This window comes from Kogia breviceps, chromosome 10 (assembly GCF_026419965.1).
Source record: "Kogia breviceps isolate mKogBre1 chromosome 10, mKogBre1 haplotype 1, whole genome shotgun sequence".
In the NCBI taxonomy this organism is placed as follows: Eukaryota; Metazoa; Chordata; class Mammalia; order Artiodactyla; family Physeteridae; genus Kogia; species Kogia breviceps.
The window spans coordinates 97522221-97536140 of record NC_081319.1 but is presented as its reverse complement, the minus strand read 5'-3'; the positions used below and the strand labels follow the sequence as shown (position 1 = coordinate 97536140).

The window sequence follows — 13920 nt, the reverse complement described above, 5'->3', positions numbered from 1 at the left end:
TTTAATGGAAAGCTATTTTCCACGTTTTTTCATACTCATTAACAATTCTCAAGGAAAGTCTAAACCCCAAGGCATCCCAGACTTGCCCAAACCCGAGAGACGAGCTCCCCCAAAGCCCTGTTGACAGGCGTAGAACCATCAGGGCGAGGGGTCAGCGTGGCTCTCAGCGGTGAATGTGGCCAAGTCTCTTCCCAACGTTCCCTTTGGCTTGAGTCTGAAATAAAAAGAACCCCCACCCCCAAGGTCTTCTGGCTTAGAGAACAATGTTCAGTGAGTGCTCTCCTAGGGGGCCACACCCATCAGCTGAGCTCTCCAGAGCTGCTTCTCCACCACCAAGTCTCTCCAAGCCCACGTCTGTGTGACACGTCTGCCAGGTGTGTCACGGCCCAGCTTGCCTGGCCAGGTGGCCTTGATCCAGCCAAAATCTGTACTCGTCAGGATTCTGCAGAGAAACAGAACCAATAGGATACGTATACATAGAGAGGGGGGGTGGGGTTTATTTTTAAGGAATTGGCTCATGCCATGATGGAGACTGGCAAATCTGCAGGACAGGCCAGCAGGCTGGAGACCCGGGAAGAGCTGGTGTCGCAGTTTCCAGCAGGAAAGCAGTCTGAAAGCAGAAATCCTTCTTCCTCCGGGACCCCAGTCTTTCCTGGCTCCTTAGAGGTCCTAAGCTAATGCTTGAACTCAAAGGATCTCTGTCTCTTGGTGGTCCTCTGCTGGCACACGCCACACAGGAGGTGGCACTCAATAAGGCTTGCAAACCTACAGACGACCATTAAACTCCATGGAGCCGGTCAGGTCTATCTGCTCTTCCATCACGGACTTTCAAGATATGCACACCCTAAATTTAATAATCCTAACAAGGTCGGTATCATCTCATCAGGACATATGTTTTTCTCTCTGCTGTCTTACTACGGTCATTAGAAGCAGAACAAAATGCCAAGTGTGTATTTCACAAAGTAGATAAAGAACCTACGTAATCAAGAGATGTCTACATCTGTGAGGTCTTCACCCACGTCTATGTTCTCACAATCAGCACCTTTGTGGAGAACGGCCCAGCTCAGAAGGACCACTCAATCCGTCCGGCCCCCCTGCCCTCCAGCAGAGTGGTCCCCCGCATTGCCAGATAATCTTCAAAAAGACTGAGCAGGGAGATAGCATCAGGCACAAGCAGGGACGGCTGGGGAGGGGAGCAAGGCGAGGACTGCACTTTTCAGGTGGCTGGACCAGTAATATCTGTGTGGGAGCTACATGTGGACAGTGTCCTGCCCATCACACACGAGCCCAGGAAGCAGAGGAGGCTGGGAGCAGAGCACAAAATGGTAAAACTCCAGAAGTGCAATGGTTTCCAGGTACCTACTGGGACCCGGCTACATCCCTGCCCCGAGTTCCACGAGACAGCCCTGCATCCTTGCCACGGTGATGATAAAGCTTCACAGGAGGATGGTGAGTTCCTGGTAACACCGTCAGCACTTTCTAGATCACGTATCTGTGAAGCAAGTACTGGATTTTCAGCAAAGACAGCACCTGAAGCTTGGCTTATGCATATTCCCTTTTTTAAAATAAAAAATAACTTTTAACTGTATTTTCTGAGTCTAGCAGAAAGGAATCGTCTCATCAGAAAAATGAGGGAAGGGGCTTCCCTGGGGGCGCAGTGGTTGAGAGTCCGCCTGCCGATTCAGGGGACGCGGGTTCGTGCCCCGGTCCGGGAAGATCCCACGTGCCGCGGAGCGTCTGGGCCCGTGAGCCGTGGCCGCTGCGCCTGAGCGTCCGGAGCCTGCGCGCCGCAACGGGAGAGGCCACGGCGGTGAGAGGCCCGCGTACCGCCAAAAAAAAAAAAAAAAAAAAAAAAAAAAAGAAAGAAAAATGAGGGAAAACAAATAAATCTTCAGAAGCACCATTTGGAATAGACTAAATACCTGACCACAGCGGGAGGGAGAACTAACGTTTATTGAGTCTATGCAGACAGCTAAGGGGGGGCCGTGGACTAGGTCTTTAGCCACCCCCCTCATTTTAAGTGTCATATCAACTCTATATGATAGTATCTTTAGCTCCATTTTATTGATGAAGAAAATGAGGCTCAGGAAGGACATTACGTCTCCCAAAGCCACACAGTTGTAAAATACCAAATTTTCCCAGTTAGTTTTGTGTATCACCACATCTTGAATCATGATGCTCTTCGCTGGACCATGATTTCCTTGAATCAAAATACACAACTAATTGCCTGTACATTACTTTCTCGATGAAACCCTTAAAACATGCTATTTACTTTCACTTTTTTTGTTGTTCTTTCCCAGTTTCAGGTATCAAAATGTCCAGCTTCTTCATTTGGCTTCTCCCTGCTCCAATATAAACTTCTGCAGAATTGTACTTTTGCAAAGCCAGATACCATCAACAAAATAATCACTCACCAGAGCCTAATTTCAATTAGATCAAATGAGGCTGGTGATGCTTGACTTTTCCTAACAATAAATAGAGTCATTTCTTTTATTTACATAATGCCCCAGAGCTTCCTCAACTCTAAACCAAATCAGTAGAGCGAAATCATTTCTCTCCACGTTCAGGGGCGGAAACTTGGAGAAAAATGCAATCACATTTACTACAGTCTTCAGACAGGCGTAGATGGAGAACAGACTTGAAGGAAGAACAGGAAATGCAGGGTTTGCTGGAGTTTCAGAAGGTGACTGTCAAGTCCAAATACACCATTTCGTTATCTGCAGCCCTGTCTCTGCTAGTGTGGCAACCATGACCAGTGCGGCCCTGTTTCCTTCCCGCTCTCTCAGGCCTGCCCCGGCAGCCCTCCTCAGCCTTGAGCAATTTGCTGACACTGTGAAGTAGGGCAGAAAAGGACACAGCGCTCCCAGTCTGCAGCTAACGATGCCAAACAAGGTGGGGCAAGATCAAGGCTCAGCGAAACTCTGCAGCCTTGTTCACTATCCCCAAAGCGCCATCCATCCCCCAGAGAGACCTTCCCAAGGGAGCCTGCACTACTACCTCCAAAAACCAGGGCAGGGACCATGAAAACAGATGTCGCCACATGACGCACAAAGGCAACAGGTATTTCAACACAGCTCTCCTGCCAGGTGAACGACTCAAGGCCGTGGATGTCTTCTTTTCCCAAAGGCAGAGAGCCACCACGCCTGTGTCTGGCTGCGGCAGCATCCAAACCACCTGGGTACTGGATGGAAATTCTGAGTCTCAGGTCCCACCCTGGAATCTGCATTTTGACAAGATCCCCAGGTAATGTAACCGCAAATTAAAGTTTGAGAGGTACTGTGCTACTGCATGCAGGACAAAAATGTTCTGTATTGATCGACACATCCTCCTGATAAGCCAAGCATTCATTCATCCGATGAAAAGCATTCATTTGGCATTCAAGAAATATTTATAGTGTGCCTATGAGATGACTCAGTGCCTGGCACTGTCTAGGGGAGATAAGGCAACTGGGTGAGCCAAGCAGACAAAGCCTCTACTCCCTCAAAGAACTTACATTCTGGGCTTCCCTGGTGGCGCAGTGGTTGAGAATCCGCCTGCCGATGCAGGAGACACGGGTTCGTGCCCTGGTCCGGGAAGATCCCACATGCCGCGGAGCAACTAAGCCCGTGAGCCATGGCTGCTAGGCCTGCGCGTCCGGAGCCTGTGCTCCGCAACGGGAGAGGCCACAGCAGTGAGAGGCCCGCATACCGCAAAAAAAAAAAAAAAAAAGAACTTACATTCTAACTGAGGAGACAAATAACCAAGAGAGGAACAAGCAAACAAATGAAAGAGATTATCGCCAACTGCGATAAAGAGTTCACGCAGCCGTTCTACGAGCACGCTGGCATGTGTGCAAAATGACATCTGCTCTCAATTATTCATTACAAGTTAGTGTAAGCAAAAGGTTAGAAACAGGAGAAAATATTTGCAAATGAATCAACGGACGAAGGATTAATCTCCAAAACATATAAACAGCTCATGCAGCTCAATATTAAAAAAAAAACAAACAACCCAGTCAAAAAATGGGCAGAAGACCTAAATAGACATTTCTTCAAAGAAGACATACAGATGGCCAAGAGGCACATGAAAAGCTGCTCAACATCGCTAATTATTAGAGAAATGCAAGTCAAAACTACAGTGAGGTTATCACCTCACATCGGTTACAATGGCCATCATCAGAAAATCTACAAACAATAAATGCTGGAGAGGGCGTGGAGAAAAGGGAGCCCTCTTGCACCGTTGGTGGGAATGTAAATTGATACAGCCCCTATGGAGAACGGTATGGAGGTTCCTTAAAAAACAGAATTACCAGGCTTCCCTGGGGGCGCAGTGGTTGAGAATCTGCCTGCCAATGCAGGGGACACGCGTTCGAGCCTTGGTCTGGGAAGACCCCACATGCCGCAGAGCAAATGGGCCTGTGAGCCACAACTACCGAGCCTGCGCATCTGGAGCCTGTGCTCCGCAACAAGAGAGGCTGCGACAGTGAGAGGCCCGCGCACCGCGATGAAGAGTGGACCCCACTTGCCACAACTAGAGAAAGCCCTCGCACAGAAACGAAGACCCAACACAGCCAAAAATAAAATAAATAAATAATTTTTTTAAAAAACAAAAACAAAAACAGAATTACCATGTGACTCAGCAATCCCACTACTGGGCATATACCCAGAGAAAAACATAATTCAAAAAGACACATGCACCCCAACGTTCATTGGAGCACTATTTACAATAGCCATGTCATGGAAGCAACCTAAATGCCCATCGGCAGACGAGCGGATAAAGAAGATGTGGTACATATACACAGTGGAATATTACTCAGCTATAAAAAGGAGCAAAATCGGGTCATTTGTAGAGACGTGGATGGATCTAGAGGCTGTCATACAGAGTGAAGTAAGTCAGAAAGAGAGAAACAAATACCGTATATTAACACATATATGTGGAATCTAGAAAAATGGTACACGAACCAGTTTGCAAGACAGAAATAGAGACACGGATGTAGAGAACAAATGCATGGACACCAAGTGGGAAAAGGGGGAGGGGACGTGGTGGGATGAACTGGGAGATTAGGATTGACATATAAACACTAATATGTATAAAATAGATAACTAATAAGAACCTGCTGTATAAAAAAATAAAACAAAAACAAAAGGTTGGAAACAACCTAAATGTTGAATAGGGAATTGCTTAAGTAAATTTTGGTTTATCCCATACAGTGAAAGACTATGCAGTGAAAAATAGGAGCGAGGATACTTTTACATTCTGAGTTTTAAATATACATCTATGTGTATATATACATAAATTTTCAAGATCCTATTGTTGCATGATGAAAGCAAAGTATATAACAGTAAGTATAAGATGTTACTAATTGTGTGAAAAATGTTTTCCAAATTCTCAACACACATATTCACCAGTCCATACTTAGAAAAGTCATCAAAAGGAAACAAAAAAACTTATAACCATGATTGCCTCCAGTTGAAGGACGGGGCTTAGAGGATTATTTTAGTCAAGAGATGAAACATTTCATATAGAGCACTTACCACGTTGCACAGCGTAGGTACATAACAAGAGGCAGCCCTGGATGCTGTAGAAATTATACATTGCAGAAAAGTCTCTCCAACAGAGAAATGCCTAGTTCGCTTAGGAAGGGATTTCAACGAAATTTTTAGAAATCAAAGGAGGATGTTGTGATTCAACTGACTGCAAGTTCTATGCCTCCATACCGATCACAGCCCTTCTCCTCGACAGGCCCATGACCAGTATGGATCCAGGGCCACAGATCTCTCAGCACTGCCGGGCAAGCAACTCAAAGGACAGGTTGACGAGGCCAGGACTAGTCAAGGTTGGCTTGTTTCAATTCCAGGCAACCACTAATATCTACAAACCTCCAACGGCCAGACCTACCCAATAACTGTTCAGGGTTTTTCACTTCCTGTGTCGTATATGTTGAACCTCTAACTGTGACAGCACAGCACACCAAGATGACCGCCCCACAGGGTACTTGCAGGTACAATGGGAAGAAGAGCCGTCTCTGGGGGTTTTCCACTGAAGAGGAAGCCTGGAACGAGCCTACAGTCCAGCCACATCTAAATCCAAAGCCTCCACATTTCCTACAAGCAGAGACTACCTCAGCATCAGGCAGTCTGATCACCTGTGAAATCAGGAATTTTAAAAAAAGTAAAAAGCCCAAGACTTAGCATGAAAATATGAACAAACCCCTATTCCTCAGTCATGATGATTAAACCAAGGCTATTTCTTACGCCTCTGACACTTGGTTTTGAAAAGGTAACCCACCTCAGTCTTGTCAAGAAAAAAAAAAAATCATACGGGTTTCTGAAAATAAGAACAGAAGAAGTATCCAGAAATGTATCATTTGTGCCACTTCCCAAAGCCAGAGCCCCCAAATGCTTTCATGGCTAAAGTACCAGAGATGGTCAGAAAACAGGAACACCCCTGTTTCCCAAATTGCCCCCCTCCAGGAGACATGCTCTAAGGCTGCTCTGCAGGTCTGACCTGGAGGGCTGCTGGGGTGGGGATGGGAGGGGGAGGGCGGTGAGGCGGGGGGATGTGACAACAAGGTCTTTGCTCTAAGATGGTGATCATCTACTGAATATGCACAGATCCATTGTGGGCACAGAGGTAAGCTATCCAACGTATATATTCGATCAAACAGAAAAGAAATATGGGCCAGAACCTAATGCCATTCCATTCAAGGCCAAAGAAAACAGGCAACAAAGGTCAGAAGCTTAATAAAATTAACATGAAAGCGGACAGCCTTGGACGGTCTCCTTAGGAATCCGTCAGATGCCCCATCCTAGTCAACAACAGAATGGCCTGATGAAAGTGGTTTTCTAGGGAGAAAGAGTTCTACATTCTGGTCACAGTTCTCGGAAGATAGAATAAAATATATGTACATGTCACCTACCCTAAATCCACGCCTGTTTTTATAAATAAAATATTATTTCCAAGATTGCATAAATTATCCTTGGTTTCTGTTCCTTCCCAGTTCTTGCCTTCTAACTCTTTTGCCTTCTAAGCTTTGTCTCTTTCTTAGCCAACAAAAAATTCCAACTTTCAAGGGTGGGCAATAACATTTTCTCGGGACCTAAGGAGTGAGCAGCCTTCCCGGTTCGTGTGAGGACCGCTGATGGACAAAACACGCACTTCTTCCTCTGGGCACGGCAGGGACTCCGATACTCTGCTCTGAGATGGTCCAGTCGGCCTGGGTTAGGTGGGGGAACCCGACGGTGAAGGCTGGTAAGCTCACCCCCAACCTGCCTGTCACCAGGCCCGGGAACTATTCCTGCAGGGAATTAAGGTGGGACTATTGCATGCTTCCACGTGAAACTGTCAGCACGGGGCCTTTCCCCACACAAAGCATCCGTACCTCTGAAACTACTGCGCTCACCCCCTAAAATTCTAAGATCCTACTCCAAATCTGCGCGGAAGACAATTCTTGGGCTGCCGCACTCGAAAGTTAACTCCCTCTGCTTTTATCAAATTAGTCTTTACTAACCTATGACCACCCGCCCCCCGCCACGAAGACGTCCTAATAGATCCCCCGCCCCCCCCCCATCCAACCACTCTCACCATCCTTGCTTTCAGCGAAGAGGAAATAACTCCAGCTAATTGTCACATCTCTATAATCTCCCACTAAACTAACTCCCAGCAGGAAGAAAGAAACTATCCTAGCAGGGCGCCACAGCTGCTGACGGTCAGGCAGTCGGTCGCCCCCAAGAAAACCCGAGACACGTGTGGGCCCTTTATCCCGGCGTTCCTGGGCGCGCACTCGCCTCTCGCAGGCGCGCACGTACGCACGCACACACTCGGGCACTGCACACTCAGCCGGCGACTTAGTTTTGTCTCCCTCAGAGCAGCCCGTCCCCAATCTTAAGAATTTCCTCAGCCTGGTCGACTTCCCCGGAACACACGGCGCCTCCTGCAGCCTGGGCGCCACGCGCGAGTGAAAGCGCGCCCAGGTGGTGCGAGGAGGGAGGAGGGAAGCGTAGGTGTGGGGAAGGCCAGGGATGAGGAAGGAGAAAGCTTCGAGTGGGATGTGGGATCTCAGGTGCCCGGGTCGGCGTAGATGCCATGTAAGCTTCCGGGATGAAGAGAGGGCGAGAGGAGAAAAGCAACAGGGGATGAAAGGAGCGAGGCTGGGGATGGGGGGGGAGCGGAGGGGGAGGGGTCGCTCACCCAGGGTCTTGACTGCGATCTGCCTGGTGAGGGGCGGCGGCAGGTTGATGCACACCAAGTCCACGTCCTGATGCAGCAGCACCTCGTCAATGCGGCTGGTGTAGAAGGGGACGCTCATCTCCTTGGCCAGCTCCTCCGCTTCCTCCTGCGTGCGGCCCCAGAGCGCCTTCACGGCGAAGCCCTCGTCTTTCAGCAGCGGGATGATGACACGGGCCGTGAGGCTGGTGCCGAACACGCCCACCCCGGGAAGCATGGCTGCTCCGGCCCGCCTGGTTCTGCTTTTAGCTCGGATCTCCGGTCGAACACGCGCACGCACAGCCCTCTAGCCAGTCCCGAAGCCGGCTCGCCGCGGTGCGCCAGCCGCCGTGCACCGGGCCAGGCGCCCGGGTGCCCAGAGCGCACGGAGCCGCAGGCGGAGCAGCCTCGGGCGCCTCAGTACGGTGACTGCTGCAGTGTCCGCCACGCGGGGCTCCCGTCCTTCCCGGAGGCGGCGGCAGGGACCCCCCCCGGCGCACCCGAGGCCCCGAAGCCCCGCGGAGCCCGGGCTCAGGCGGCGTTCCCGCCGCAGCGCGGGCCGGCTGCGTGCGCCCCGCCGAGGTCGCTCCATGGCCGGCTCATCCCCGCGCCCGCGCCGCCGCAGCCGGGACCGGCTCTCTCCCGCGTCGTTTCCGCAGCCTGCGAGTCGCACGCAGGAGCCTCGACACACTGCCAGAGCCCGGACCGGCCGGGCTGCGGGGGTCCCCTTCCTCCCCGCCCGCCGCTCCGAATGAAATGCACCGGCGGCCAGCAGGAGGCCGGCTAAGCTGGAGGCTCGGAGGGCGCCGGGCGTGTATCTGGAGCTGCAGCGCGGCGGCGGCGGCGGCGGCCACGACCTGGGGCCAGCCTTCTCATTCTGCTGCCATGTTCGCTCGCCGCGCGGCTCGGGCGGCCTGGTCCCGGGGGCAGGCTAGGGCTCCGGGATCCCGCGGGAGGGCGGAGTTGGCGAGTTTGGCTGTCAGCGGCCGGGGGTTCCTGCCCCGCCCCCGCCGCAGCGCCGCGCGCCATTGGCCGCCGCGCGCCGCCCCCGCCCCCGCCGCCGCGGGCTCGGGGTGCGCGCTGCGCCCGGGCCCAGAACACGCCCGGCTCCTTCCCCGCCCCACCTAGCTCGCCTTCTGACCCTCGCGTCTTCCCTTTCTTCGCCGTCCACCACCTCCTTCTACCCCTCGCCTCTTTCCAAGCCCCGCCCCAAACAAGCCAATACATCTGTCGAGTCAGGGCGCGCTCTAATAGGCTAGTCATCTGTGCCTTGCAAGAGAGCAGCGGGCGGCGCCCGGGCCCCGAGAAGGCCGGGGCACGCGGCCAGGTGTGAACAGCGGGTAATTACCACCTCCGCTCCGAGAGCGTTTCCTCCGTGCCGGGCATCACGCTAAAGAAGCTTTCCTTGCACTCTCCCTTACTCCCCGCACCAACCCTAAGGTTATAGGAAACCCATATAACCGAGGATGTGAGTCCTGGGAAGGTTCAGGGACCTGCGCAGGGTCGCGTAACAGGTAAGCAACAGGCCTGGGATCGGAATCCAGGCTCCAGAGTTTGGGTGGTGAGCGGGGGAGTTCTCCCCTCTCCTTCTAAGAGAGCCTCCAAACGTGCGCCACCCTCTCCGGCCGCGCACGCACCGTCCAGCCGCCTTCACACCAGACGGTCTTGTCTTGCTAAGCTCTCCTTCCCCCGGAGGTGGGCGCGCGCCTAGACCCTGCTGTGCTGGGCGGCCCCAGTGGCGTAGGGATCACCGAAGCGGCTGCGGCACGTGTGTGTCGCGTCTGCGTTTGGAGACGGAGGGGTCGCTGGGCCAGAAGCCACGCCAGCCTCTGGCCTCGGGCTTTGGATCCTTCGCCGCCCCTTTTTGCGGCCTCCACTCTCCTGTCCCCCCACCTCAACCCTCTGCTCCCTTCCCGAGCCCTGGCGAAAGAGCTGCCGGGCCAGGCCGAGGCTCTCCCGGCGACCCTGGAGCGGTGGGAACTCTGTGCACGTCTGGGTTCCTGCCATATCATCGGCACCTCTCATCCTGCCTGCCTGGCTCGTAGTAAGCGCTCAATAAACATTTGCTAAATAAATGAATGGATGTTCACTGAATGCCCATTTTGCCCCCACTTGGTGGTGGGAGGGGTGACTCAAGCTGAAAGGCGGGGGACCTGGCCTCTAGTCCAAAGTCCCTGGAGATGTCAGACGTCCTGTCATGTTCATTTCTCGTCTTCAGCACTCAGCTCCATGTGACACAGGTCGGCCTGAACACAAGAGTGAAAAGTGTGATACTTGGAAGCTTTTAAAACAACAAAAGTAAACAAATGGTACCTAATGAAACTTAAAAGCTTTTGCACAGCAAAGGAAACCATAAAAAAGAGGAAAAGACAACACTCAGAATGGGAGAAAATAGTTGCAAATAAAGCAACTGACAAAGGATTAATCTCCAAAATATACAAGCAGCTCATGCAGCTCCATATCAAAAAAAAACCAAACAAACAACCCAATCCAAAAATGAGCAGAAGACCTAAATAGACATTTCTCCAGAGGATACAGATAGCCAACAAACCCATGAAAGGATGCTCAACATCACTAATCATTAGAGAAATGCAAATCAAAACTACAATGAGGTATCACCTCAGACCAGTCAGAATGGCCATCATCAAAAAATCTACAAACGATAAATGCTGGAGAGGGTGTGGAGAAAAGGGAACCCTCTTGCACTGTTGGTGGGAATGTAAATTGATACAGCCACTACAGAGAACAGTATGGAAGTTCCTTAAAAAATTCAAAATAGAACTACCATACGACCCAGCAATCCCACTACTGGGTATATACCCTGAGAAAACCGTAATTCAAAAAGAAACATGTACCACAATATTCATTGAAGCACTATTTACAATAGCCAGGACATGGAAGCAACCTAAGTGTCCATTGATAGATGAATGGATAAAGAATATGTGGCACATATATACAATGGAATATTACCCAGCCATAAAAAGAAATGAAACTGAGTTATTTATAGCGAGGTGGATGGACCTAGAGACTGTCATACAGAGTGAGTCAGAAAGAGAAAAACAAATACCTTATGCTAACACATATATGTGGAATGTAAAAACAATAAAGGTTCTGAAGAACTTAGGGGCAGGACAGGAATAAAGACGCAGATGTAGAGAATGGACTTGAGGACACGGGGAGGGGGAAGGGTAAGCTGGAATGAAGTGAGAGAGTGGCAGGGACATATATACACGTTACCAAATCTAAAATAGATAGCTAGTGGGAAGCAGCCGCATAGCACAGGGAGATCAGCTCGGTGCTTTGTGACCACCTAGAGGGGTGGGAGGGAGGGAGACGCAAGAGGGAGGGGATATGGGGATATATGTGTATGTATAGCTGATTCACGTTGTTATACAGCACAAACTAAAACACCACCGTAAAGCAATTATACTACAATAAAGATGTTTAAAAAATACAAATAAATAAAATAAAACAACTTGTAACAACTGGCAATGAGGTGGGGCGTGTGGAGAGAGCAGGTTACCAAAAAAGCATGTGTATAACAATACAGGGATGAGGCTGACCTCAGGGCCTTAGAAGAAAGGCACAGAGGACACTGAGTGCTGGGGTGGCTGAGACAAAAGGGGTGTTGCCATCAATACCGACAGCCTTCTTTAGAGCAGAGGTTTTCGAAGAACTGAGGCAGGAACGTCCACGGGGGCAGGGCGCAGGGTGCAGGCAATGCGGTTAGACAAGAGGCACGCTCTCAGTTCCCAGAGGCCAGGTCACATGTCAATGATGGTACCGCTTGCACGGAGCAGGGGATGTGGAACGTGGCATTGGGGCTGGAAGCAGAGCTGGAGCGCCTGGGGTTGGCCCCCCGCTGTGCTACTTACTAGTTGTAGCCTCTTAAGCAAATTACTTCACCTCTGGCCCAGTTTCATCTGTGAGTTTGGAGTAATAGTGGTGTATACCGCCAAGGATTTTGAAGGATTATATGAGTTAGTTTTATAAAGTCCTCGGGATGGTGTCTGGCACGTAGTAAGCTCTACATAAATGTTAAATAATTATGGGGAGTGGGTCTGTTATCAACATCTTTCCTTGATGGGAGAGACAATTGTACAAGGGCAGCAACATCTAGACACTAAGAGGGAGTTGTTTCTGTTCTTTTAAAGGGAACTCTATCCCTAGCTGCAGTGTGAATAAAAATAAACCTTCCATCTACATAATATGAAAAGAAAATGATCACATTTAATTCGCATAAGAAATGCGTAAAATAAACATGATCGCCATTTCACAGGAGGTAAAACTGAATCCTGGCAGCAACTCAAGCTCACAGGTCTAAAACAGAACGCTTCATTTCCAACCCACCTCCCCAAAAACCATTGCTCCCTCAGTTATCCCCATCTCAGCAAATGGTACCACCACCAACCCTCCAGTTGGTCCAAAACCTTGGAACCATTCAGGACTCGTCTCTCTCTCATACAGCCTACAACCAAGCATCAGCAGGTCCTGTCTGCCCTGCTTTCACAGTACATCCAGAGTTTGACTGCTTCTCTGCCGTGGTGGGGAGCCCAAGTCACCATCGTCACTACCTGGACCACAGCGTCGGCCTTCTCACCGCTCTACCTGCTTCCGTCCTTGCTCACCATAGCCCGTATTCTCCACTCAGCAGCCAGAGTGATATTTTAAAAGACAAGTCAGATCATGTCCCACCGGCCTTGACACCTCCCAGTGAATAAACTCCAAAGGCCTCGGGATGGCCTGAAGAGCTCCACCCAACCTACCCACCCCACCCCTGCCTCGTGTATATCCTACCCCTTTCCTCCCCACACCCTACATCCCAGCACACACTGGCCTCCTCGCGACGCGCTGTGCGGACTGAGCCTGGGCCGTCGAACTCACTGTTTCATCTGCCACACCCACCACCAGCCCCTCACATGTCCACGTGGCCCATTCACTCTACTCACGCCTCTGCTCAGGTGTCCCCTCCTCAGGTCTCCTTGCCTGACCATCCTATCCAAAAGGACCTCTGAGGCTTCCCTGGTGGCGCAGCGGTGGAGAGTCCGCCTGCCGATGCAGGGGACGCGGGTTCGTGCCCCGGTCCGGGAAGACTCCACGTGCCATGGAGCGGCTGGGCCCGTGAGCCGTGGCCGCTGAGCCTGCGTGTCCGGAGCCTGTGCTCCGCAAAGGGAGAGGCCACAACAGTGAGAGGCCTGCGTACAAAAAAAAAAAAATTAAAATTAAAATGACCTCTGTCACATTTCATCCCTTTGTCTGGCTTTATTTTTCTTTATAGCTCCTCTCACCGCCTCACATTGTATTAGATACTTGTTTATCTGTTTATCATCCATTTGCCTCAATAAACTATAAACTTATTGAGATCAGAAGTATGTGTGTCTTGTTCATTGCTGAATCCCCAGTGCCTCAAATTGTATCTGGCACCTGCTAGATGGTATATATTTGTTGGACAAATGTTTATACATTCTTCTCATATCCGTGTACTATTATGAGGATTGTATGAGTTAATATTTATGAACTCCTTAGAACTGTGCCACACGCCACATGCAAAACGGTTTAGGCCCTGGAGAAGTAAGGTTGAGGACAGCAGAGCCCTTGCCCCTGGTGGCCTGTTGACTGGGGACATGAATTATGATGGCAATACAGCAACTCAGGCCAAGTAGGGGGCTGCGGGGGATGATTTGGGAGCAGAGAAGGGCTTTGAAATCAGAATGGGAAGCCTTTGAAGGCTTTCAG

At 50.7% G+C, this 13920-nt stretch overlaps 1 protein-coding gene across 1 annotated transcript in view; it reads right to left on the bottom strand.

Moving 5' to 3' along the window:
- The window catches only part of GFOD1 (Gfo/Idh/MocA-like oxidoreductase domain containing 1), a 107352-nt gene extending 98159 nt beyond the window's left edge, over positions 1-9193 (bottom strand). The window contains exon 1 of the mRNA XM_059077893.2: positions 8170-9193. Coding sequence (XP_058933876.1) covers positions 8170-8422 — 253 coding nt within the window. The 5' untranslated portion in view covers positions 8423-9193. The remainder of the gene's footprint in view (positions 1-8169) is intronic.
- Positions 9194-13920: the final 4727 nt, after the last annotated feature.